At 56.1% G+C, this 25849-nt stretch overlaps 1 protein-coding gene across 37 annotated transcripts in view; it reads right to left on the reverse strand.

Annotated features, from left to right (window-relative positions):
* DYSF (dysferlin) overlaps positions 1 to 25849 on the reverse strand; it is a 227321-nt gene that overhangs the window by 90300 nt on the left and 111172 nt on the right. For all 37 annotated transcript variants that reach the window (XM_067007423.1, XM_059079730.2, XM_059079726.2 and 34 more), the window contains 7 exons: positions 25610 to 25776; positions 24732 to 24846; positions 24337 to 24442; positions 23939 to 24081; positions 22054 to 22227; positions 6347 to 6440; positions 5755 to 5832 (listed from right to left, as the gene is read on the reverse strand). In XM_067007423.1, the coding sequence (XP_066863524.1) occupies positions 5755 to 5832; positions 6347 to 6440; positions 22054 to 22227; positions 23939 to 24081; positions 24337 to 24442; positions 24732 to 24846; positions 25610 to 25776 (877 nt within the window). The remainder of the gene's footprint in view (positions 1 to 5754; positions 5833 to 6346; positions 6441 to 22053; positions 22228 to 23938; positions 24082 to 24336; positions 24443 to 24731; positions 24847 to 25609; positions 25777 to 25849) is intronic.

Raw genomic sequence — 25849 nt, forward strand, 5'->3', positions numbered from 1 at the left:
CCGCCCGGGGCAGGGGGGAAAACACACAACAAAGGCATTGTAAGGAGCAGGCCTGGAGGGCTGGGGCCTCAGACACTGGGCTACTGTGTGCTGGGGCCTGGCCTCTCCCCACACAAGGCCCAGCCCCTCCAAAAAAGAGAAACAAGGGGGGTGGGGTGTTGCTGAAGCAAGGTGGTCAGATGAAGGGAAGCCAGACGGACGCACAGACACAAGCCTCTTCCAGGAAAGCCAGGAGGATGGAGAGGCAGATCCTAAGGTGAAGTGGAGGGGAGGGGAGAGGCCAGCTCTTTCCAGAGCCACTCCAGTAGGGGAGGGCCAGCATCAGCCCTCCGGCCTCACCTGCCAGGCCACACGGAGCAGCCCCAGCGCTGAAGCTGGATTGGAGCTCTGTGAGGACCACAGGCTGCCCTGGGAGCTCCAGCCAAGAACACACAAGGGTTCTACTGGACTCCATCACCACAGGAGGCCCCAGGCAGGTGACTGCTGGACCTGCAGCCCTGTGTCTGATCTCTGCTGTTCAGACCTCCCCGGAGCTCCAAGGAGGACCCTTCTGCAGTCACAATACACTAAGTTTCCCTCATGGGCCCTCCCTCCAACTGCTCAGACCACAGGGCAGGTGTCATCATACCCCTTGTCAGAAGAGGGAGCTTTGCCCCAGAGAGACAAGTCACTAGCCACTACTCACTCATAGGTGCCTGGGACCAGACTCCCTGACTCCTAGTCAGCGCTCCCCCTACCCGCCACGAGCACGGGAAAAGGGCCCTTAACAAGGTGGAGTAGACTGCCAGTAATCGAGGCAATGCAAACGAAAACTGCAATACAGCAGTATTTTTCCTATAAAATTAAGAAAAATTGTTCAGATTTATAAAACCCAGTGTTGGCAAATATTTGACGAAATAGGTACTCTCCTTTATTGCCGGAAGCAATTCAGCAACCCTTTAGAAAAGCAAGCAGGCAGTATGCCCTGAAAAACATAAAACTGTTTACACCCTGTTTCCCATATTTCTGGGAATCATCCAAATTAACCAAAAAGCTATATGAACAAAGACGTTCACTCCAGCATCATCTGCAATCCGTCTTTCGTCCAACATACAGTTATTGACTGACCCGCATATGGTAGGTAAGCACAGTGCTCTGAATATGAAGGTGTACGAGACACAGTCCGGGCTCTTAAGATCATGACTGCTGCTTGGAAGTGGTAACTAAACATCAGTTACAATACAAAGCGATGTGCAGCTTCACAGCGGAGTGTTCAAGGCGCTAGGGGTTGGGGGTACGCCCTGGAGTCTGGTGGCGTCAAGTCAGTACCCCCAAAGGCGGTCTCCTACCCCGAGTCTCTAGAATAAGGAGGTAACCAAGGTGGACCAAAGAGAAGGGGGCGCCAGGCACCCAGCACAGCACTGGCCAAAGCACCAAAGAGCACTCAGGGAACAGCAAGTCTGTCCGAGGGGAGGAAGGGAGCACCCCGGGCCCCAGGGAGGAGGACGCAGGCGGGCAGATCACAAATGGTCCTGGATTCGTGCTGAGTGAGTTGGACTGAATCCTGTCCATCAGTGTTCCCCAAAATGTGTTCTTCGCAAGGCGAGTTCTCGGGGGAATGAAGGAACGCTTAAACACGTTCAACAGGCTCCTTTCCTGCAGCCACCCCAGCCTTCAATGCCACCATGATTTGTAAATCGCTAAGTGTGCAGTGTTTCCCAGTCTCTCTCGCCCAGGAACCCTTTTTTTTTTTTTTAACATCTTTATTGGAGTATAATTGCTTTACAATGGTGTTAGTTTCTGCTTTACAACAAAGTGAATCAGCTATACATATACATATATCTCCATCTCTTCCCTCTTGTGTCTCCCTCCCTCCCACCCTCCCTCTCCCACCCCTCTAGGTGGTCACAAAGCACCGAGTTGATCTTCCTGTGCTATGCGGCTGCTTCCCACTAGCTAGCTATTTTACGTTTGGTAGTGTATATGTGTCCATGCCACTCTCTCACTTTGTCACAGCTGGAGCATTTCACAAGCCTCCAGCACACCTTGGAAAATAGCTTCTTAAGCTCATCGGGAGAATTCTCCCAGCCAGAACCAAACTTAACAGAAAGCTGTGCTTCAGAAGAGGGGGTGAGCTGTGACTGGAGTCCAGACAGAGGAAGCCCACAAGCAAGGGCTCCCCAGCCCCACCCAAGCCAGAGTCTGGATCTGGGGGAGACGAAAGCACTGGTCCCCACAGAGGTGACTTCAGCTGTGGGGCACCCATGGTTCACCAGACCTCACTGTGGCCCGGCCTGGCAGCAACGCCCCTCAGGACCACCCAACTAGCACACAGCTTTGACCTCCCTGGAACCATGAGGCCGGCAAAGAGGGCACAGGACCTTCTGCTTTCTTGGCAGACACTCTACCCCCATAAATGAATAACTTGGCATCCGATCTACTAGCCTTCTCTCATTTTCTTCGTTAACCAAGTGGGGCCCCTGAGCCCACTGACCCATGAGACTCTCAAGGAGGAGTTTCTGGGTGCCTCAAGCTAAGGGCCGTGCCCTGGAATGTGAGCTGCCCAAGGGTCCTCCCTCCGGGCGGCAGCTCTGTAAGCAGAGCTTATAGCTCCCTCAAACCACACCGGTGGTCGCCGGCTGGGGGACGAGGCAAAGCAGAATTCCCTGGAGTATAACAGGGCAAAGGAGACAGCGCACTCCCCGATCCCCTTTGAGAAATATCAGTCTACAGGGAAGAGCAACTCAGCTCTGACCGCTGTTCAGAGCCACAATGCTGCCCAGTGGGCACGGCATTGAGGACCAGTGATTTCTAAGTCCTCTGGAGTCCTATCTTTTCTGTTCAAAGTAGATCCAGTTTGTAGTCCAGATGCTCACCGAGCAGTGGCAACCCTATCCCAATGTAAGAGAAGTCATTTGAATTAAGCATCATTTCACATTTTTTATACCTAATCACTATGCTGGCCACACACACTCATAAGCACACGAGCACAGGCCACACTCGCCCTTCCAGTGGTCCAGAGAATTGACACTGGCCCTCCACTCGAACCCCACCCAAGGCAAAATCCTCAGGCAGCCTGGATGGCAGTGTCTCCACAAGCCTCCCTCCCCGACCGAGTTCAGTGTTATTCAACAAGTGTTTCCTGGACAATTCCTCTGTGTCCCCCACACCTTCAGCCAAGGAGAAGAAATAGACCGAGCACTGGCCTTGTGGCAGCCCCAAGGCCCACCACACAAGGGACTATAGCAGAGGGCACAGCACAGGGTCATGGGAGCCTCGCTGGGGAAAAGCCCAGGGCAGCAAGGTCAGAGCGCTTCCCAAGGAGAGCCCTCTCGGCTGCAGACGCCAGCAAGCAGGCTGGAAGATGACACCAGCGACAGACTCTGTGCCGGACCCTCCCCAGACCCCAGACATTCCTGATTCACACAGGAGTTTCCTCTGAGAAATGCCAGCCAGTGGCCATGCACAGCCTCCAGCCACCCCAGGGTCAGTTCCAGGGAAGAAACTGCTTTGGTTTAGGGTTTGGGAGTGAAAATAAACACACTGGGTTTTATAGGTTCACCCGTGTTGGCTGCTGTTTTCCTTTCCAGCAGCCGCTCAATCAGGCCTTTCATTCAGAAGCCAGCGGCCTCTGAGGAAGCCCTGGGCAGTGCCCTCAAAGCTCAAGGGATGTTTATTTGGGGGAGGGGGTGGAGCTAGGATGGAAAGTGTGATGTCTCCTGCGGGCCTGCTACCAGGCTGACCCTGCCTGCAGTCCCCAGAGGTGCGGGTCCCCGGGAGGAGCTCCGTCCCTGCAGGGTCCACCCCCAGCCCGGCCACCGGAAGACAAGGGGCCCTCGACCTGCATCCCACTTACCCACCCCCCACACACAAACCTGCCGCCTGCACCCCGCCTCTCACACCCTCCCCTGAAGGGAGAGGAAGCAAGACTGTGAATTAGGTCACTTCTCTTCTCCTTGGGGTAGGTGCTGATTGTCAGAAAGCATCCTGGCCAAGGTTCCCAGGAAGTTGCAGCTGCAGAGATCTCCCCCGCACTCCCACAATCCCCCCTTCCCCGCGGCCACCTGCCAATCCCCGTGTGCTTGTTGCTCCATCCACCCTGAGCCTGGCTGCGTGGAGCTAGAGAAAAGGTCACTGAGAGGAGAGGAACACGAGGAAGCACAGCTGCTGGGGAGGAACCAAAGTGGTCCCCAGGTCGGGGAGGGGCAGGGTCCAGAAAGGAGGACGGGTGCCTGGCAGTGAGCTGAGTGCCATTCTGTGAACAGGAGGTCGCTCTCATAGAAGAACTCGGATCTACTCAAGTAAGTAGCAAGCACTTTGAGTCGGGTACATCACTTGTCAGCTGTTTTAACTCAAGCAATTTAGTTTCTTCATCTGTAAAATGGAGATGTTAAATGCCTGCTTCATAGGAGAGTTGTAAGGGGTACATGAAAAAACATCAGCAAAGCGCCTAAGCTCATGGTGAGCGCTTAGTAAGTGCTAGTTCTTTGGATATCTTAGTTAGTGTTAGTTCTTTAGAACCTGCTGCAGGTTCAAGGGTAAGTCAAGGTCCCTTCCTGGAGGAGCTCAGAGTCGTGGTGGGAAGAATATGACAGAGGTAGATGGCAATTGATCTATGCAGTGGGTAAGGACTCTGAGAGAGGTGCAGGTGAGGTCCTGGCCAGGTGCTGAGGAAGCAACCACCAGCTCAGCTTGGGGAAGAGTCAGAGGGCATCTGAGCTGGGTCTTGAAGGATGAGTAGGAGTTCACTGGATTAAAAATAGGGAGGGAAGGCATTCTAGGCACTGAGCACAAAGGCCAGATATGTGGAAGAACTAGACAAACGTTGACAAAAGTTGGTGCAGCCAGAGCTAGCAGATAGAGGGGAATTAGGGAAAGATGAAACTGGTGAGGTCCAAAGGGGTCAGATCATGAAGGAGTTGTCTGCCAGGCTAAAGAGTCGGGGATTTATCTGTTAGTGTCTATGTCTGAAATCAGGGGAGTGACATCACCAGCTGTGTCTGGGGTTGTGTGGAAGGTCACAGGGAGGCCAGGAGATGACTGGAGCATTCAGATAAAAGGGGCAAGGCCAGTGTGAGACTGCAGCCACGATGCGGAGTAGAAGGGAACAATCTCCGAGACAGATTCAGGAGCCAGAACCAACAGAACTGGGCACCTGACTGTTACCAACCTGATGGGTAGTAGAAGCGCATTGATGTGATACTAGGACCAAGGTGGGAAGTAAAGGGGGGCCTGGATCTGGGGGAGGGGTCCCGAGGAGTTCAGCTTAGACAAGACGAACTGAGGTGCCTCTGAGGCTTCTGGGGGAGACATCGAAAATATGGCTGAACATAAAGGAACTAAAGACCTGGAAGCTTCCCCAACAGGAAGTGGCTACTGGGCTGCCTGGGGGACCCCAGTGCCCAGAGAAGAGAACACACACAGAACTCTCGGAAACATCAGGCTTAGAGGGCAGTAGCTCAGTAGGAGTAGGTGGAAAAGCAGGAAGCTGCAGGAGACCAGGAGAGAGGGGTGTCCCAGGGGCCAAGGCCAGAGGGGCTTTCAGGAGGAAGGGATGGTCAGTAAAACAAAAACCTGCAGAGGGGTCAAGCAGGCCACTTGACAACCAGGAGGACACTGTGACCTGACAGCAGCCCTCACCTCCACAAACCCAACAAACACAGCGCCCCACGACCCACCATAGGAGAAGCCTGGGCCATGTTCCCTGTGGTCTGAAGGCCCGATGACTCTGTTCCCAGCTCTCAGTCCTTGGTCCCTGGCTCTCCTCCCACCTACCAGAAAAGGAGTCTTTGTCCATCGCAGGCAGATCCCGGGCCTGGTACATGTAGCAGCGTAGATGGTAGCGGTTCCCGTCTGCACCGAGGAAGAAACAGATGCCAAGTGAGGGGTTGGGGGTGACCAAGATCTGGGGCTAGAGGGGAGGACAGGGGGTGTCCCTAGAAGGGGCAGCAGACAGAGGGGCTGGACGGTAGTAGAAACGACACGTGTACGCTATGCTGGAGTTAGCTGCTCTCAAGATCAGGAGAGCAGACCACAGCCCAAAGGTGGACCCCCAAGTGATGTGTCCTTGGGCCTGGTGACAACTGGGGAGGTGGCAGAGGAGGGGAAAGGAGGGGAGGGGTCACAGATGATGGGGGCAGTGAGAATGCACAGAGCCTTGAATGCTGGATTTCAGGCTTAGAGTTCACACACACACACACACACACACACACACACACCAAGAGACACTGACCCACTAACAAAACACCCAGACTCAGTCCTCCTCAGCCCCCACGTATACACCTGACCATGTAACCCACACAAACAGGAACGTCAGGCTACACACTCATCCATGTCACCCTGGTAGACACCTCCAAACGTCACTTACAGTCAAAGATGCAGGAAATCGTGGGTGTGTTCACGCCAAAGCTCAAGGTGGAGACAGACTTGGAATCTTCACTCCTGTCGTCCACCACGCCGCCCTGGGGATGGAGAGCTGGTCACCGCAGACTCTGACGCCAGAGCCTGGGGGTGGCAGGGAGACTGGTTCGGAGAGTCAGGTCCCCAGGGTCCTTTAGACAAGGCTCCTCGCCTGCTCAAAGCTCTGATTTCACTCCCGGGCAGCGCCTCCCCAGACCCCAGTGTTAAGTCCACAGGGAAATTCTCCCTCTCTAGTGGAGACCAGACAAGCCAGAATGGGATTTTGAGTTGTTCCAGCCTAAGAGGTTAGAGTTTGATAGAAGGAAGGATTCGAAGGGGCTCTCTGAGAGGGAATCCAGTCCCCACTTGGACTCCCACTGGGGAGTCCAAGTCTGGAGGGCCCTGTCTAGCATCTCTATCCACCCAAGACATGTCTGGACACGGTGCTGGTGCCAGGGACACACAGGCACTTAGCTGGGTCCCCAGCTCTGGGGAGAAGCTGCACTGCATCCTCCACTGTCTCTCATCAGCTCCCACTGTGCTGCCTGTCAGAGGAGGCCTCAGCCTGAGGACAGGGAACAGGAGCCGAGGCACGGTGGGTCTACACTCGGCCTCAGAAGCTGTGTGTAAACCTTGCCCTTGTTAGCACTGGGCTCTAACCACTGGGCCATAAACCAGCCTCCTTGGACCAGATGCCCACCTCCTTGGTGCACTGCTTCCCACCACCTCTGCCACACCGTAGCCCCTCATCAGGGACGAGCCCCATGAGCCCCAGCAGGGATCAAGGCCCCCACAAAAATTGAAAATGTGCCAGTCACACAGCAGCCCATCCTTCCAGACCTGGCTTTCTGTGATATCAACTCCACCAGCCTCCCACAGCAGAAGCCCAACAGAGGGACTGCCCGCTTCCTCTGCAAGCCCTCCCCATCTCCCCACACTGTCACCTGCCCCAGTCCCTCGCCAGTCCCTCTTCCCAACACACAAGCATGCACAGCCTTGAAAGAAAACCCCGGCCTCCCCTCCCGTGGCATTTTCACCCCGCCCAGGCCCACCCAGAGCAGCCACTTCCCAAGGCCACCCTGCCCTCCACCTGGCGGCAGCCATTACCCAGGAGTCTCCACCTCTCCCCAGGCCCTGCAGCTACATCATCGCCCCACCCCCCTACATGTACGGCCACCTAGGTGCTCCTCCTATCCAAACCATGCCCACCCTCAGGGCCTAGCCCCAGACCTCCAGTCCAAGAAGCCTCCCTGGGAGCCCCGTCCACTGGCTTTCGATCCGCCCGCACGCAGGACCAGAACCAGCTGCATTACCCACACTCAGCACTCGGCTCCCGGCCTGAAGCCCTCCATGGCTCTCGCCACCTGAAGGGTCCCGGTCAGACCCCCAGTGACCTGCTCCACCTTCCCCCTCCAAAACCAGGGCTCACTTCCCCCAAACCCAGTCGGGCAGGCCACACTCCCCAAAGCTGGCCCAGACATGCGCCTGCTGCCGACGCAAGCGCCTACTGTTCCCTGGCAAGAGTGCTGGTCCTCCCCAACTCAGCTCATCTTAGGGCACCCAGGGAAGGCCTGCCCCGGTCACTCTGGGTCAACAAAGTAATGCGACCTAAAGGCAGGCAGAGTCATCCTCTGCTCCATCCCACAAAAGGGCCCATAAAACATATACGGGGGAAAGACATGTTCATCTGCTCTCCCAGGGGACCCACCGAGGTCCGGCTACAACTAGGTGGGCTCTGGCTCCTAGCACAGGACACCCCCCTTTCTGACAGGAAGATACGGTGACCCCCCCCCCACCCTTTCCTTTGGCCACAATTTCAACACAAGCTCTAGAATCAGATTCCTTGGGCTCCAGTTCTGGCCCTACCATTTACTAGCTGTGTGACTTTGGGCAGGTTGCTTAACCTCTCTGCACAAGTCTCTCTATAAATTTGGGATGTGGGCTTCCCTGGTGGCGCAGTGGTTGAGAATCCGCCTGCCAATGCAGGGGACACGGGTTCGTGCCCCGGTCCGGGAAGATCCCACATGCCGCGGAGCGGCTGGGCCCGTGAGCCATGGCCGCTGAGCCTGCGCGTCCGGAGCCTGTGCTCCGCAACGGGAGAGGCCACAACAGTGAGAGGCCCGCGTACTACAAAAAACAAAACAAAACAAAACAAAACAAAAAATTGGGGATAATTCTCCAGTAACTATCTCAGAGAGTTGCTGGGATTGTTAGGAAGATAAATCACATGTTGTGTTAGCACACCACTTGGGGAGGTCATAAACCATGAAGTCACAAATTGTGCTCGGGGTGGTATTCATATACCCCATATTTGTTCAAAATTATTCCAGGAGCTGGAAAAGTGGACATTTCAGTGCAAAATCACAGTCCTGGGCAGAAATCAAAATCAGTCAATCAAGCAATCAACCTCTACACACACACACACACGCACACGCACACACACACACGCGTGTGCACGCACGTTCACACACACGTGCACGCGTCCGTGCGTGCAGCACGTGCACGCACGCACATGCACACGCACGCACACACACAGGAGAGCAGGACAACAGGGAGGGACGCCATACTACAGACAGGTGAGAACCCAAAGGCCACAGTGTCTGCAGTCTTCCCTCCCTGCAGGCATGGGTCCCGGGCATGCTGGGTTCCCGCCAGGAGAGGCGCTGGGCCCAGCCTCACAGCTCTGGCCCTGCCGCCACCCACACCAAGCCCAGCAACTAGAAGCTCTGGCCGCAGGGTCTACGAGGCCGCACGTAGGGCCAGAGCTGGGAGCCCAGCAGGCCACCCCAGGTGTGAGGTACAGGGACGCCAAGGAAAACAGGTCAGGAGGCTGGAACCAGGGTTCGGCCAGCCCCCAGGTGCCACGAGGCTTAGTGCAGGCAGCTCAGTGCGCCTTGGCCGGGGGGAGGGCGGGCTCTGTATCCCCTCCACCTCACCCTGGCCACACATATGCCCCACACCAGCAAGTAGGGCGCTGCGGTGAGTGCGGGGAGGGAAGCAGCCTCCAGCTCCCATGGGCCCCGTGATTCCTCTCTCCCACCAGGTGCCTGCAGGGACCTCCACGCTTGCGGGCTGCCTCCAGGGCACATCCCCACTCAGCGCGCACCTCCTCCAGGTGGCCCCCCCAAGCCGCGTCCCGTCAGCAGCGGTCCCACCCAATGGCCTCTGTCCGGGGCTTTGGCAGCGCTTTCTGGGTCTCTGTCCAAAGGCAGGGCCGCCTGCCTGTGATGAAAAAAAGGTGCCCCCCTCCCTGGGATTTCCACAAGGCCGGGGCCAGGTACCTCAGGCCCGGCTCAGTCCTGGCCCACAGCAGGCCCTGGCACCGAGAATGACACCCTTCAGAGGCAGAACCAGCGCTCCGTCGGAATGGTCCTGAGGGGCTGCCGAGGCTCCTCCACCTGCCCTGTCTCCAGAGGAGGGGCCCACATCCGCTCCCCCTGGTCCACAGGGCCTCTGTCCGCCCCCACCCCCATCTGCTGCCCTTGTGTGGCCCTGCCTCCACCTCCCCTTCCCTTCCTGCTCAAGGAGACAGACAGGGGTTGCTGGGAAGAAGCTAGGAGAACCAGGACGACACACACACCTAGAGTCCCCAGTAAGTTCAGTCCCCGCCAGAGGAGCCTCAGCCCTGCAGTCAGCCAGGTTCCCAGGCTGTGCAGAATTCCACCCACACAGCAGGCCAGCGCCTTTACATCCTCTGGCCCACTGACCCTCCCAGGGGGACTTGGGCTCTCCACGCATCCCCTTCAGACCTTAGGAGCAGAGCGGAGGCCGGCCCCCCTCCCAGCCCGGCGGCAGCCCCTGCGTTGAGTCTCCAGCAGTCAGGATGCTCACTCCCGAACACCACAGCCTGCTGCCTCCACACTCAAACCAGCTGAACCCCCAGGGTCCCCTTTTTCGCCCTCAGGACTCCTGCACATAGTTCTCTCTGCCCTGCTCTTTCCCTGGCTTTTTCCTCAGACATCCAGTCTCACCTTCAGGGTCACCCTGCAAGGATGAGTTAGGTACACCTCCCGTGTGCTCCCACAGAGCCCCAGATTTCCCCCTAACTGCATGTATCACCCTCCATTGTAAATACCTGTTCACTGTCTGCCCCTCCCACAGAGAGCTGTGTGAAGTTCCCCCCATGCAGCCAGCATCCAGCAGAACCCCTCACACACAGAGGGTGCCCCATTAATAATTAGAGAATGAGTGAATGAATGAATGAGCACACGCTTTTCTGGAGAGAGCTGATGACAAAGGCCAGCCCATCACCAGGTCAGGGGATCAGCCTGTGAGTTAGCACAGATAATCCAATGCCACGCGTTTTCCACTCTGAAGCATATTTTTGGCTTTCACACGTGGACATACATGGCTCACATTTGGGAAATTTCTCTCAAAGCAAACAATGAAGCCTCATGAAAAGCTGATTTGGGAGCTTCTGGGAAGCATCTCCATCCCTCTGACATGCCACTTGTGTTTATTGAACACCTACTTTGTGCCAGGCCTTTCCCACATTCAAGTTGGAAATTAGGTATTGCTGCTTGTGGAGACATAAAATGTCACCTCCCCAGGAGGCCTTCCCTGACCAAAGGTCAAAATTCATGTTCACATCCACACCGTCACACACCCCAACCCCACATAATAGCCCTGTCTACTCTCTTATTCAGCTTTAATGTTCCTCATAGCACATACTACCCCACACATTTGCTATATTAACGTTTTTGTTCATTGTCTCTCTGGCTCCATGAAGGCACTGCTGTGTCCCCAGAACCCGCTACGATGCCTGGCACACAGAAGCCCTCGGCAAATATTTACTGATCAAGGAATAAAATCCAAGTTGAGCCCCAGTCTCTGTAGGTGCCTCTCCTGTCACATAATCACCCATTTTCTGGAGGGAACTGTTTGGGGCTAAAGGAACTTTCTGGGCCGAGCCTGACTTAAGGGAAGCACCCCCTGAGAAAGCGATGATGTTGGCAGAGGGGAGAAGAGAGGGTCAGTGGAGGCGCAGCAGAGATGCTGCCCTTAGCATCTATCCTCACAGCAGAATCCTGCCGACACCTTACCACCTTACGACAGGGACTGCTACTGCCTTTGTTCTCCAGACGGGCAAACTATGGCTCACAAAGGCCAAGACACTTAAGGATTGCGTGGAAGAAGAGCGGCCTGCAACTCCCTGACATTGCACAGCATGTGCATAGAGTAGACGATCAGGGCGACTCATTCATTTTACAGACCCTGAAGCTCCGACATAGAGAACATCAGGCTGCCAGTCCCCAGGCATCGGGCTCCGTGTCAGGCATCAGGAAGGGGGGTGGGGGGCAGGTGCCTGGAGCTCACAGTGTGGGTCGGGGGAGGGTAGCTGGGGGTGCCTCACGAAAGCCTGAAACTCAGATTCCTCACTGTAAAGTGGCCATCGTGGTAACACTCACCTCGATGGGCTACTGAGGAAACTGCAGGGGTTTTCAGCCTTGGCACTATTGACATTTGGGGCTACATAACTCTTTGCTGTGGGAGCTGTCCTGTGCATTGCTGGATGTTTAGCAGCATCCCTGGCCTCTACCATTAGATGTCCATAGCTGCCCCCCCCCCTGTTGTGACCACCAAAAATATCTCCAGACATTGTCAAATGTCCCTTGGGGGATGGGGTGGGGGATAGAAATTGTCCCCAGCTGAGAACCACAGGTGGAAATTAAATGAAACGTACCCACAGCCCTTGACAGGTCCCTGGCACATAATCAGCATTCAGTGATGCCAGTTTAACTCTTTCATCTCACCAGTTTCATGCTGAACAATACCTTCCCCCGCCTTAATCCCTGCCCTCTGGCTTTAAGTTTGGAATTCATCACCATCCCTCTGCCACAGGACCTTTGCACTGGCTGTCCTCACCACCTGGAATGCCCTCCAGACAAGCTAACTTGAGCTCTTCCCTCAACTCAGTCATCACTGAGGCTTGCACACTTCCTTGACTGCCCTGCCTTTATCAGCAGCCCCTACCCCAGCCTCTCCTCGCATCTCTCCTGCATCCATCTTTCCATGTGTATAGGTAAGGCATGCACATTCCTTTATCCCCTGCACCTGACCCCAGTGTCTGGCACTTAGTAGGCATTCAGTGAAGATTTATCACATGAAATGAATCACCAGCATCCCCGTCCTAAGGCATGTGCACAGCACTCAGGCCTAAGGTCCCAGGGAAAGGGACAGGAAAGTGTGTATCAGACAGCAACCTCCCACCCTCATGGAGCTCAGGGTCAGATGCCAACAGAGAAAGAGAGAGATGTAGGCTCACTTACACCCCAGGATGGGGCCATTTGTGGGGTGGAATGGAACAGGGTGGGCCCTTGGAAGGTCCCATTCAGGAAGGTTTCCTGGAGGACGGGAAAGAAGAGGGGTGCTGGAACAGGGGGAGCAGTGACACGCTGGAGGCCTGCCCCCCCAGCGCTTAGGGAAGGCTTGGCTGGAGGGGCAAGGGTGGGGCAGGGCGAGGCCGGGAGCAGGAGGGCTGGCTTCCTTCTGCTTTCACTTGGAGCCCTAAGCAGAACCAGGCTGCAGGGGTAGCTAACGGTCTGATTTCCACCCACCCACGCTTCACCCCCACTCTGCACACACAGTCTTCCCCAGCCCCAGGCCAGGCTCGGGGCATTGAGTTTCCCACAGTCACATTCCTACCTCCATAGCTCATGCCGATGTGACTCCCAGGCTGGGGCTGGCAGCCACGCGGTCTGTGGCCACGCATTTGGTCTTGTGGCTAGCTGTGGGAGGGACGCTGCAGCTCGCCCAAGGGGACTGGGGGGCCTCCAACCCGCTGTTGCCCCGCTGGCAGCCACGGCTCCCTGGAGGTGCCCGAGCTCAGGAGGGTGAGGAACTCTCCTTCCCAGATGCCAGGGCTGCCCAGGGGTCCCCCTGAGCCAGTGGCCAAGCCCACCTTCTCTGCTGAGAGCTGACATCCCAGGACCCTGGCCGCCACACAGGGAGGAGGTGGGCAGGTTCTGGGAAAACAAGGAGTCCGTGAAGGGGACTCCTTGACCCACCTAAAGTGGATCCAAGACCGAGCAGCAGACCCCTGGCATTTCTGAGATTCTTTCTGCAAACACAGGCTGTCACACACATACCTCCTTGCTCTGGCACTCCCACACGGGGCCTAGAGGTCTGGTTCAGGATCTATAAAGCGGAGGCACGGAGGAGACAGAAGGGGCCAGAGCAGAGGAGGATGCAGCAAAAAGACACAGGCTGCGCAGCGGGGCTCCCCAGGGCTGAGTAAGAGGGGGACAGAAACACAGAAGCCACACTCACGGCGATCAGGAAAAAGTGGAGCCTCTGAGGTAACTAGCTCCAGGGGCCACCAGGGCACACCCTGCCCCAGCGGAGTCAAGCCTATGGGTTTCAGGGGCCAGCCACCCTCCTCACCTTACAGGAAGGACTCAATTCCTATGTCTGATGGATCCAAAGAGCACAGGTGACAGAGCTGACAGGAAGGGAGCCACTATGGGGAGCCCCAATCTCTTTCTTTATGTAAACAAGATCAGAGGACCCCCGAGAGCAGCAGGTGCTGGAGCTGGCTCTCAGGCCTCATGAGAGATCATTAAATTTCCAGCCATTTGTTAAACACAGTCACTTGTAAAAATTAAATTATATAAATTTGTAACTTCAGAAATTATTTCTAAAACAGAGGTGATAAATATTCAAACGCATCACTTCCAAATTCTTCCACTACCTTCTACTGTTATCTTGCTCCCAAGGTGATTTACATCTAGAGTGTGTGTGAGATGGAAGTACTATATAAACACTATATAATGGTGTGCTACTGCCTATCTCCTGCTATCCCCACATTCTGTGAGCTCACATTGAGACCTTGCAATTGGCCATGGCAGGGATATTTATACCATATCAGCAAATGCTACAAGTAGAACTGGATTTGTTCTCTGGATTTTTTTCCGGAGAGCCAGTTGCTAAACGTCGACCAGCACAGGCAGGCCTCGGGTGACCTGCCAGGATCTCTTCTTCACCATCGGCTCTGCTGGGACACCCAAATAACAAAGGACGATGTAGAGAAGAGTGCTATAAACCTGTGCAACCCAGCCATTATCCATAAGATTTTTCACAATGTTCAACCAAGGAAACACCACTAAAATAATTATTACTTCTTTTCTCTGTGCCTCAGTTTGTTTCTCTGTAAAATGGGAGCACTAATAAAATCTACCTCAGGATTATTGGGAGGCCTAAATGAGATAATACATGAACAGGGCAGAGGGCACTGCCTGACACACAGCATATGCTCTAGAACAGTTGACAAAGTTTATCCATAAAGGGCCTGAGAGTAAATACTTTCACCTTTGCCAGCCATAAAGGCTCTGGGGCAACTACTCAGCTGCCGTAGCACAATGTGCACATGGATGAGCATGGCTGTGCTGATACAGCCCTGTTTACACAAAAAGGCAGAGGGTCGCGGAACGGCTGGGCCCGTGAGCCATGGCCGCTGAGCCTGTGCGTCCGGAGCCTAAGGCAGAGGGCCAGACTTGGCCAGTGGGCCATTGTTTGCCAACCCCTGCTCTGTAAGGGGAGGTGGTTATTTTTGCTGTGTTATCACCTCCATCTGATAAGTGAGAAACCTGGGACCCAGAGATTCATGTTTTCCTTCGGGATGCATGGGAAATTCGCTGGTAGAGCCCGGGATCTCCCAGGACCCCCCACAGGGCTCTTCCCAGCTCCTGCTTCACCATCAGAACTCAGCACCTGAGTGCTGAGATCCCTGAGCAGGGATCTGAGGCAGCGCAGGACTGAGTGCCAAGTCAGGGCCCTGGGGAGCCCACACCCATGTCACTGCCCTGACTGCTCTGGCCTCAGCTTCCAGGGAAACCCCACACAGGCACACAGGCCAGGCCAGAGGAGAACCTTGTAAAAGAGAAAACTTGGGAACACACAGCCCTCCCTTCCTAATCAGGGCTGATTGCAACCTTAAGTGGAATAACAGGTGAGTGTGCAACCCCATTTAATTTACAGCTGGAGCCAGGGCTTGAGAGCAGCTGTGAAACTCCTTGCAAAGCTACCGGCCAGCCCCTGGGGAGCCCGGGAGTGGAATTAGGAAACCTGGAGAATCCACAGTGCCACGTGTGGGCTGGCACGAGTGTCTGTGTTTGCATGTGCCTGTGTGTCCCTCTAGGCTTTCCAGGTCTCTGAAGTCTGCAGAGGACGCTCAAGCAGGGTTTAGGCCATGCCAGAGTGCCTCCGTAATCAGGACAACTGCATGTCCTCATTTGCCTAGCTTATGCCTATTTGCCAACATGATTTTTAATAGCGTCCAGACCAGACAATAAATTATAAGGTCACCCTAGCCACTGTGGACACAGACCCTCATGCGTGTATAATGACACACAGGGGGCGCACTTGTCACATCCACCCAGCAGTAACACACACAGTCCATGCTTGCCTGTGTGCTGGCATTTTGTCTCAGGTACACAGACACACAAGTTTCAGTGGACGCACACACGCTTCAGCATCCAAATCTTGAGTGAGATAGACCCAGAGTCCACATATTTAGAGGATTTACTCAAATGGTCCTTCTGTGTAATCCTCCTGTGGCCCTCAACCTGCCCCGTAGCACAATGCCAGGTGTGGAACAGGTGCTTGATTAGGACATTCAAGAAACACAGAGCCGCCTTCCAATGGCCCACGGATCCAGCCAGGGGTCTTGATTACTTCATAAGGCAAAAACCCCTTTCACCTCTCAGGTGCTGCCCTTGCTCAAAGTAGCCACTCTAGGAAGCATGCCTAGGTGCCCCCACACACAGCAGGATTTCATCCAGGTCCAGAGATGGCCCCTCCCCTCTCCACCCACATCTGACCTCCCTTTCAGCCAGTTCAAATCCCAAATTCCTCCTCTCTGGCACCAGCTTCTCCCTGACCCCCTTCCTAGCACTTCCGACTCCCAGCTGCCCTTCCCTGCCCCCTGACTGGGGCTGGGGATGCCTGTCTCTGTGGGTCCTTGGCACTTCAGGTCAGGACTCAGCCCCCTGACAACCAATTGGAAGCTTCCTGGCTGGGGGCAGTGGTGCCAACTCCTCTCTAGCAGCCCAACTGCTCCAGGGAGGCCAAGCTGCCTGGTTACAAGATGAGGAGGGGGATGGATCCAGCTGAGGGCTCCAGCCAGCTGCCCATGAAGCTCCCTGGGACCCCACTCAAGGGTCCTCTATGGGGGAAGGACTTTATGCCCTCATAGCAAGTGGGGAGATGAATCTGGGGAGAGAGAACAGAAGAGCCTGCTCTTCTGGCCTTGGTTCTAGAACCGAATGCCGTGCCACCGGGCAAATTCCTTCTCAGGCCTCAGTTTCTTCTGGGGCTACATTGGGGGCTCAGAGTTGTTCTAGAGCAGCACTGTCCAAGAGAACTTTCTGTAGTGATGGAACTGTTCTGCACTGTCCAATATGGTAGCCACTAGCCAGGCATGGCTGTTGAGCTCTTTGAATGTGGCTGGTGTGACTGGGGAACTGAATTTTCTTATTTTAATCACTTTCAATGTAAATTTAAATAGCCACACCTGGCTAGTGGCTTTCATATTAGACAGTGCAGTTCTGGAACCTCAGTCTCCACAACTGTAAAATGGGTATAATCATAGAATCCAGCCTTCTGGGGTCCCTGTGAGGATCAAATGAGGCAGTGCACATACAGCTCTCAGCCTGGTCTTCAGCACGAGGTAAAATAGATTTTTGTAATTCTTTCCCTCTTTGGGATCCTAGATTTTCTTGAGAATTGGAGAAAACCATGGACTTTACATCAGAATTTACCCACCAGAGACACACACATGCACACGCACGCATATCACACATGCACACGCCATATACATCCACACACACATCACACACGCGCTTGCACATCAGACACACCTGCACACACAGATCACAAATGCACACCCACAACTCTGCATCCAATTTCAAGCAGCACCAAAGCCAGGTGGAGAGTGCTTTCGAACATGAAAGTTCCTTCCAGCTCTAAAAATCTCCAAGACTAGGAGCACATGTGGCCGAGTCTCCATCTCCTCTTCTCCCCGCCCAGGCTCAGGCATCTCAGAAAACCCTTCCAGACACTCCGGGCCAAGCGCAAAGACGGGGCTCTGGAAAAATCCTCGCGCATGGAGGGCAGGCCCAGGGCAAGGGCCACAGGATGGATTCTGTGAGCTCATCCCCGGCAGCCGTCACCAGGGTTCTCAGAGAGTCTGGTGGCGTCAGGAGGGGGTGACTGGGTGGACGCCGGCGGTGGCGGTGGCGGCGGCAGCGAGGGGTGTGGGGCAAGGAGAGGGAGGCTGGATGGAACACGCTATAATAGCAGCTTTGTGCTCCACTTCCCCGCTCCCTGGGAACGCCAGGAAGATTATGAAACCCGGTGTCTTTGGGAATGCCAGGATATTAGCTGGAAAACGAATAATACGAAAATAAAATAATGCTCGGGATGGAGACAGCAGACGATTAGCAGACAGAGCCAGGGCCTCCCGCTCCGCAGAGGGAGCCAGGCTTGGCCCCGGCAGAAGGTTTCAGGGAAAGGCTGCCCGTGCTAATGAGCAGACTGGGCCTGCCTTCCAGTGAGACGTCTTCAGGCGGGGAGCTGGCAAGTGAGGCCCAGCTTGCTGGTGGACACACGGGCCAGGGGACGGGCAGTACGAGGCAAGGGGGCGCCACAGGCCTGGCCCTTGCGCCCAGACGTCCAGAACTGTCAGATTACCAGGAAGCCCACCTGGCCACCACCCACAGTCCTGGACTCCTCCAAGCTCTGCCTCCCCAGGTCCTCCTCCAAGAAAGCACCCTCATTAGGCACTGTCACTCTGGAATGACCCTTAGTCTGCCCTCCAGCACTTCAGAGATGCAGATTCTGTTGGGTTTATTTGCATTCACATGTGAATATCCCTCTTCCTAATCAGACAGGGGTTTCCCACGAGCCGGGCCTCCACTATCAGGTGGAGGATCATTGGAAGAAAAGATCACTTTCTCCCCGCGAGGAGCAGGGAGAACATGTCACCTGTCCCTGCCTCGCTCTCTAGGGCCCTGGTGACACATGTCCAGTCAGGAATAGACAGCCCGCCTCCCTCAGAGAGGCACCCGGTAGTGGCCGATGTGCCTGCCCCCCTCATCTTTGGGATGCACCGTGCACCCGACATCCTTGTTACTCAAAGATGGTCCTTGGACCAGCAGCACAGGCATCACTGGAGGCTGTTAGAAATGCAGACTCTCGGGCCCCACCCAGACAGCAGATCAAGAGCATGCGTTTTAACAAGATCCCCAGATGGGTCTTATGTTCATTAAAACTGAGAAGCACCTCTGTACATGGGTTATGTCCTTAATCCTTACGAGGACCCATACAAGTAGTGACGTTCATAAGTAACAGAGTCGCTAAAGGGACAAGTGACCTATCCACAGCTGAAGCAGAGGAAGCAGAATTCAAAGCAAACCAGTGCCACTCAGAAGCCTCACCCACCCCAGCACACTCCTGCCAAGTGAATCGGCAGGCATCAGTGACCAGTGGGCAAAGGCCAGTACCCAGAACAACGGATTGGTCCTGGCACCCAGAAAACCCCACCATCTGCCCCAATGATGCAGGGTGGACTCTAGCCCCAGTGCCTTGCTGGAGCATCAGTACATCCCAGGATGAAGGACAGCAGACTCAGGGATGGGAACCCAGGCCATCCTTGGTCCTGGCAGGAAGCATGTAAAGGTGACCATGGAAGGGGAGAGTGTGTGTGTGCGTGCGTGCGTGCGTATGTGTGCGTGTGTGTGTGTGTGTGTGAGCACACGTGCTGATGGGGGCTCATTTGCTCAAGTAGAGTGGTCCAGACAGTTTCTGTCCCAATGGGCCAGTGGTCCTGTCCAAGTGCTGGTCACACCTAAAGACTGTGTCCAACTCCAGCTTTGTGGATCTAGCCGTTCCAACCACTGTCTGCCTCTGGCTCCCTATGTCAGCAAAGTTCCCCCAGGACTCTGGGCTTCACTACTTTGGCTTCCTCCACATTTCACAGGAGACTCCCATCTGCATCACAATCATTCACCTTCCCACTTGACTGATGTTTGATTTCAATGCTCCCTCATGACATTTTTCTCCCACGTAAAGAATCAACGGCCTGGCTTCTCTGTTCTGGGAAATGGCCCTCTTCATTCTCCCGGTCACCGAGCCATGAAAGCTTGGCAGTGGGTCTGCCAGACTTGCTCGTCTTCTTCCTCTAGATCCTCACCAGCCCCAGAGCCATCCACGCTTCCATCCACGGGTCTCTGGGCACCTCCGGCCTCGCGCCCTCTCTCCTCTCAGCCCCCTCGCCTCACAGCTGATGCTCAGCTCCCACGCCCCCAGTCTCCCTGCCCCGGGCCGCCTGGCAGGCAGCCGCCAGATCCATCTTCCTCATACAGCACTTCACCGTGTGTGTGTCACACTTGCCAGGGCCAACCGTGAACTCATCGCAGCCCCAGGCCCACCCCTCCCCGTGGTCTGGCGATGGGAGCGGCCCTACCGTCCACCCAGAGGAGCCTCTGATGCCCATTTGACCCTTCCCTCCCCAAGCCCTGCTACTCCACCTCCCTCCACTTAGGTGCCTTGGCTCCCCCCCCAGATGGTCACATCTTCCCAGATCTCTAACCAAGCCTCCTGGTGGGAGGCTCTCCGTCCCCAGCCATCCTCCACGGCTACTTGATGAATGGCCCTAAAACCCAGCTCTGACCAGAGCACTCCTCCTCCGCTCAACAACCCACACTTGCTCCCTACTGCTCATTCAAGAGAAGAGTCCTGTGGTCGTCAACTATAGCTCTGTGTCCACCACTGTTTGGGGTTTTTTCCTTTTCAGATGCTCTTCTCCCCAGCCTGTGGCGCTGTCAACCACAAAAAGGGGGCGTGACCCAGGACGGTCATTCAGAACATTCCGTTCCTGGCCCTCAGGCTCAGGGGCTGGTGTGGGCACAGGGCCAAGCAGAGCCAGTCAATCGCACACGAGACAGTACTGGCACTACTGAGAAAGTGTGCTCTCCGCTCGGGGGTCTCCAGCTGTGAGGAAACAGAGGATGCCCGCTGGGCTGTGCTAGCTGTAAAGGTGGCATCGGCCTCTGTCACAGGCACCGTCTTTGCCAACGACATGGAAAGAGCCAGTGTGAGAACGGGGCCAAGACAGAGGAGCAAGTCGGGGACACTGTGTGAGCCCCCTAGTTCCTGCCAGGCCTAATGCCTGATTCACCTCGGTGAATCAGATTCCCAGCCATCTGAGCCCTTAAGCTCTTTTTCTCTCTTCGGCTCACTTTGGTTGTGTTTCCGTCGGATGAAAACGAGTCCTGCCTGGCTCCTTAGAGGGCAAGCACCCTCAGACCTGGCCCTGCCTCTGAGGCCTGCTGAGGCCTTTATTCCCCACTCCTCAGTTGGAACCACACAACCTCCCCCCAGGCACTGCCCTGTGCCCAAGCAAGGCCCCTTCTGACAGGACAAGGAGACTCCCAGCTGCAGCTGCTCCAGCCTGGGTGGCAGTTCCAACCCCCACCTGAGCACCAGCTCAGGGCCCCAGAGAGCCCAGAGCTCTGCCGTCTCCTTCCAGCCTCCTCACCACTTGGCCCCCAAGACCCAGGAGGGGCTCCCTCCAGAGCCTCTGACATCATCTGGGCCCCGGAGGGTTTCCTCTCCCATACTGGCACCCCTGGGAGTGATGGAACCTCCAGGCCCTGCCCACTACCCCTCAGGGCCACTGCCAGCCTCAACTCCCTTCTCTGTAGCCATCCCATTGGGTCAGGGGCCTGCCCCACTGTACTCCTTGGCTGAGGGCTAAGACCCACTGTTCCTCACCCAGACGAAATGCTCATATGGATGCGTGCGCGCGCACACACACACACGCGCGCACACACACACGCACGCGCACACACGCGCACACAGCTGGTTCACATGGACACACTCAGATTCCATCAGCCAGTGAAGCTGGTGGGACCTGCTCCCCTCTGTCACAGCCCAAAGCCCCCTCAGGGGACAGGCAGTCCTACCTGGATTTCAGAGGAGGTGTCTCCTCCTGGGCATCTCACTCCCAATGCTTGGATGGAGTCCCCAAACCAAAAGAGTGGGGGACAGGCTATGTCCTGGCCCTGAATGTCCCCACCCAGACTGTCCAGGAAGGGTCTGCTCATCTCTTTTGCGGAACACATCATCTTGACCCTGGATAACCTTGACCTGACCCCCATTCCACTGGCTCCGGGAAGTACTCTCTGAGGCAGGACAGCCAGCCTGGGGTTTGGTCTCTGAGGCACATCTCTCCCCCAAATTCCCGAGGATGCCCACAAGATAGCCTCCTCTCAGGACTCATGTCCAACCAAGGACATTCAGGTTCACTAGACCTCTCAGGCTACTCCCTTGGACCAGGCCAAAGCCTCCCAGACCCACCCCCAGGCCAGCCAGCCTCTTCAAGAAGAGCCAGGTCCCGTGGCCCCCATCACAGGTCAGACCATCAAAAGGTCGGGGCCCTCTCCCCCGGTCCCTTCTCGATTACCAAAAAAGCAGTGGGTCTTCTGGTGCCAAGAAATGAGCTATTTTATTTTAGGAGGACACCCAGACTGGTGTCCACCTTCCCCACACACAACCCCAGAGGACTGAAGCTAAAGTCCTGTCCCGGGGTCCTCTGCACCTCTCCTGCGTCAGTCCTGAACAGCCCTGGGAGACCACGCTGCACCCCACCAACCCAAGATGACCACTGCCACGTACCAGGGCCCCCTCGAGGGCAAACACAGCTGCAGGCCCCGTCTTCTCCAGTGGTTCCATGCGGCGGCGCCAGCGGCGGCGGCGAAAGGCGTCTGTCTTGCGGTACTCCAGGTGGAACTTCCAGCCAAAGAGCGAGGCATACTCCCAGCCCTCACCCTCCGCCTCTGCCTGCCTGTGCTGCATGGGAGAACAGGGCAGACTCAGAGGCCACTTGGCAGGTTGGCGGGGAATCCTGGGTTGGGCTCCAGCTGTGCCCTCCCTGCCCTCCACGATTCCCCCCACACACACCCCACACCATCACCCTCCAGGTGGGAAAACCTGGGAGGGCCACCCAGAGGAGGGGGCTCTGAGCAGCTTCTGCAGTGACAAGAGCCCCGGGTCAGGAAATCAGGAGGAGAGGCTCCCTAGGCTGTGGGGAGGTCCAAGGAGCCAAGAAAGGAAGGTAGGCTGAGCAGTGATGAAAACACCGGGCTTTCGGTTTGTTTGTTTATTTGGATTCTGGGTGAATTTCACGAATCCAAGGTTTTCTTGTCATTTCCTTTTTCTTCTTCATATCCCAACTTATAAAAGTGGAAATGGGTCTGCAATTCAGAGGCAAAATGAAGAGCCCATTTCCCAGCCCCAGGCTGTTTCTCCATGAGGCTAGGCCTACGTCAGTGTGGAGAGACCCCCGCACTTCTTCTCAAGGGGTCCTTTCCCAGCCTGGGGGAGCCCCGGAAGCCCCTTCCCATCCACCTCGTGACTGGAGATGATCCTCAGGTCAGGCCCAGGCCATGAGCTCGGTGACAGTGCCAGTTTCGGAGGCCAGCTGCGTCCCTCTCCAGGAACGATGCTGGTGGTGAGGGAGCAGGCAAGGCACACTGCCTGGCAAGGCTTTGCCTCTGTCCCCTGGGTGCCCTCACGGGGAGAGTGGAGTCTGTCTGGTTCACGCCACCAGGAACAGCCTGCTGCCCAAAAGCCTTGCCTCTCCTGGGACCCAGTGATCTTCCTCTCTGGATTCATTGTGACCAAAGAGAGAGGAAGGGACTCGGGTCATGCCAAAGGCTATTCCCGGACTGGGGGAGGCCTAGTTCTCGAGCCAAAATTCCAATGTGTGCTTGGGAAGGAAGGATGCAGGCCAGGAGGGTTCCAGGGAGGCAGGCCCTGAGGCTGTGCATGACACGGGCATCTGTGTGACCCCAGGAGCAGGTACAGGCACTTGTGTGCTCATACAAGCTCACTCTGCACCTGTCTGTGTCCCAAGTGTATCTGGGCACGGCCGTGGGCATGTGTGCTCACACTGTGTCCATGCCCTCTGGTAAATGCTGACCAAGCCCACCCAAGCCCCTTGACCAGCATCCCCCTTCTCCAGGGAACTGGCCGTGCTGGAGGGAACAGGCTCCCTCCAGCACGCCCCCAGCAACCCCCAGCCAGTGACTGACGGCTAAGACCATACAAAGCCCAGGCCCTTTGCCTGGTGAGGAGGATTCTGTGGTGCTCCAGGCTGAACCCCTTCCCGAACCATAGCTCAAGCCAAAGCTGACTTTGCCTGAGACCACATCCTTGCTCCTGGCGCACCTGAGAGTGCTGCCTCAATAAACTACGTGCAGCCGAGTCCCTGTCTCAGACTCTGCCCCTCGGACACCTAGCCATAGACACACTCTAGGTATGCCTTTGCGCCTTCCAGGTCTGTGCGTGAATTCCAAGTGCATCCCCTTGCTTGGTCATGGGCATTTGGGTGTTTTCTGTCCGTGAGCATCCGTGTGAGTGCCGGGTGCGATCGGCGAGCATCTCGAGTGAGCCCGTGTGTCTTGTACGTGTCCCCTGCACAGAGGTGTGCACCTGTGCCCAGCTGGCCTCCCCTCCCCAGGGCCTCACCCCTACCCACCTCCCCACAAACTGGGCTCACCCTCTTCAGCGCCTCCATCTGGCTGAGGTCCCTCCTGCGCAGGCGGACCCAGCGCCGCCGACGGTGTGTGTAGTACATCTTCTCAGCGGGGACCCAGTGCCTCGGCTTCCGGTCCGGGGGGATGGTGATGCTGTACTCCCAGCCTGGGGGAGAGGTGCCCATCACTCACTGCCTGGCCATCCCCCATCTCTCCATTTGGGGTACGTTCACAGACTTTCAAGTGGCCACTGACTCCCAATTTGTAGTTTATAGTGAGGACTCATCCAGGAAGTCCCCCAGATGAAGTAGCCCAGTGAAGGCCAGAACCCCAGGCCCAAGGGGCCTGCACTCAACTGTGCCCCCCTCCGGCATGCCTCGTGAGTCTGCCGGGTGCTCACTGGGCTCCACAGGCTGCCCACCTTGTTCGTCAACGGCCCGATTGAGGTCCGTGGACCACTCTTCATCTTCCCACTTCCAGCCCAGCGGGCACTCGATGTCATCCTTGGGAAGCACCTTCTCCCCGTTCTGGGGTAACACAGGCCAGGCAAGCGTGAGAAGAGACAGACGTGATCAGGGAAGATGAGAAGATGCAACCTGACAACAGACATTCTAAAGCCCCAGGTGTGACTCGGGCTCAGCGCCCTACCCTTGCCAGACCCCCCACACTGTCCCTCTGGAAACCGGGACATGGACGCTGGGGACGTGGGAGCAGGGGAGAACATTCCTCTTCTTTCAGTCACAGGCCCCTCTTGGGCCCAAATGTCCAGGCCTCCAGGAAAGCAGAGCCCACCTGCCCCCAGAGCACCCCCCCTACCACATCCGTGTAGTTGTCGCTCATGTAGATCCACTGGCCTCCGGGGAGCCGGGTCTGGTTCTCAAACACCTCCTCCACAAAGCTCAGGTGGCCCGCGTCGGTGTCATGAAGCAGGCTGTGGGCAGGGGCGGGTCAGAGCCTCTGCCAAAGAGATCCCCGGCCGTCCACAACCCCCAGCAGAGCACCCCAGAGCCTGGGCCAACCTTCCTGTGTCAGCCTCACCCCAACCAACAACAAGAGAGAGGAGGGGAAGTAAGTCGAGGGGAGACCCAGGGAGACACTTGCAGACAGAAGAGAAAGTCACCACCAACATAAAGAAAGAGAAAGGGAAGCCAGCTGAAGACGTCGAAAACCCGGTGGGTAGTTGAAGCTCAATAGATAGTTGTAGAAATGTAAAATGTTATCAAGCTATATACTTAAGATTTGAGTACATGACTACGATATATGTTACTCTTCAATTTTTAAAAAGTAAAAAAAAAAAAACAAACAAACAGTTGTTGAGTATCAACCAAACTGGAAAAGAGAGAGAGGAGAAGGAGGTGGAGATGGCGATGCAGATGGAGAAGGACGAACGAGGCTGTTCTGAGGGGCACTAAGGGAGGAATTAACACGCAGAGAAGGGAGCGGGCTTTCTGTGGTATCTTGGAGGAAAAGGCCGTAACCAGTGGACGCAAAGTCCACTGGAGGCCAGCTTCGGTTTAATCACAAAGGGCTTTCCAATCGTTAGAGCCCTCCAGTCCCGGGAGAGTTCAAATGGAAGTCGCTATGACCAGCGTAGGGGCAGTGGCAGTAGACAGAGGGATAAATAGAGCCGAGGCCCTTTCAGAGCAATGGCTGGGGCAGACAGGGTCCCCAAGCCCTCCCTGTCCACGACTCACGTCTTCTCTGGACACACAAACCAGTCTCCAGCCCAGGCCCAGCCAGCTGAGGGGCGGAAGCTCTCCTTGGGTAGCTTGATCTTGCCCGTGACATCAGAAAATTTGGGGTAGGTGAGGCCCGTTGTGCCCCAGTTCCCGACCAGTGCCAGCTTGGTCTGGTTCTCATACTGCAGAGTGAGCAACAGAGAAGTGAGTGGGGCTGCGGTAGCTTTGGGGCCGGGGGTAAGGTGGGCAGGCGGT

Source organism: Kogia breviceps, chromosome 11 (genome assembly GCF_026419965.1).
Source record: "Kogia breviceps isolate mKogBre1 chromosome 11, mKogBre1 haplotype 1, whole genome shotgun sequence".
Classification (NCBI taxonomy): domain Eukaryota; kingdom Metazoa; phylum Chordata; class Mammalia; order Artiodactyla; family Physeteridae; genus Kogia; species Kogia breviceps.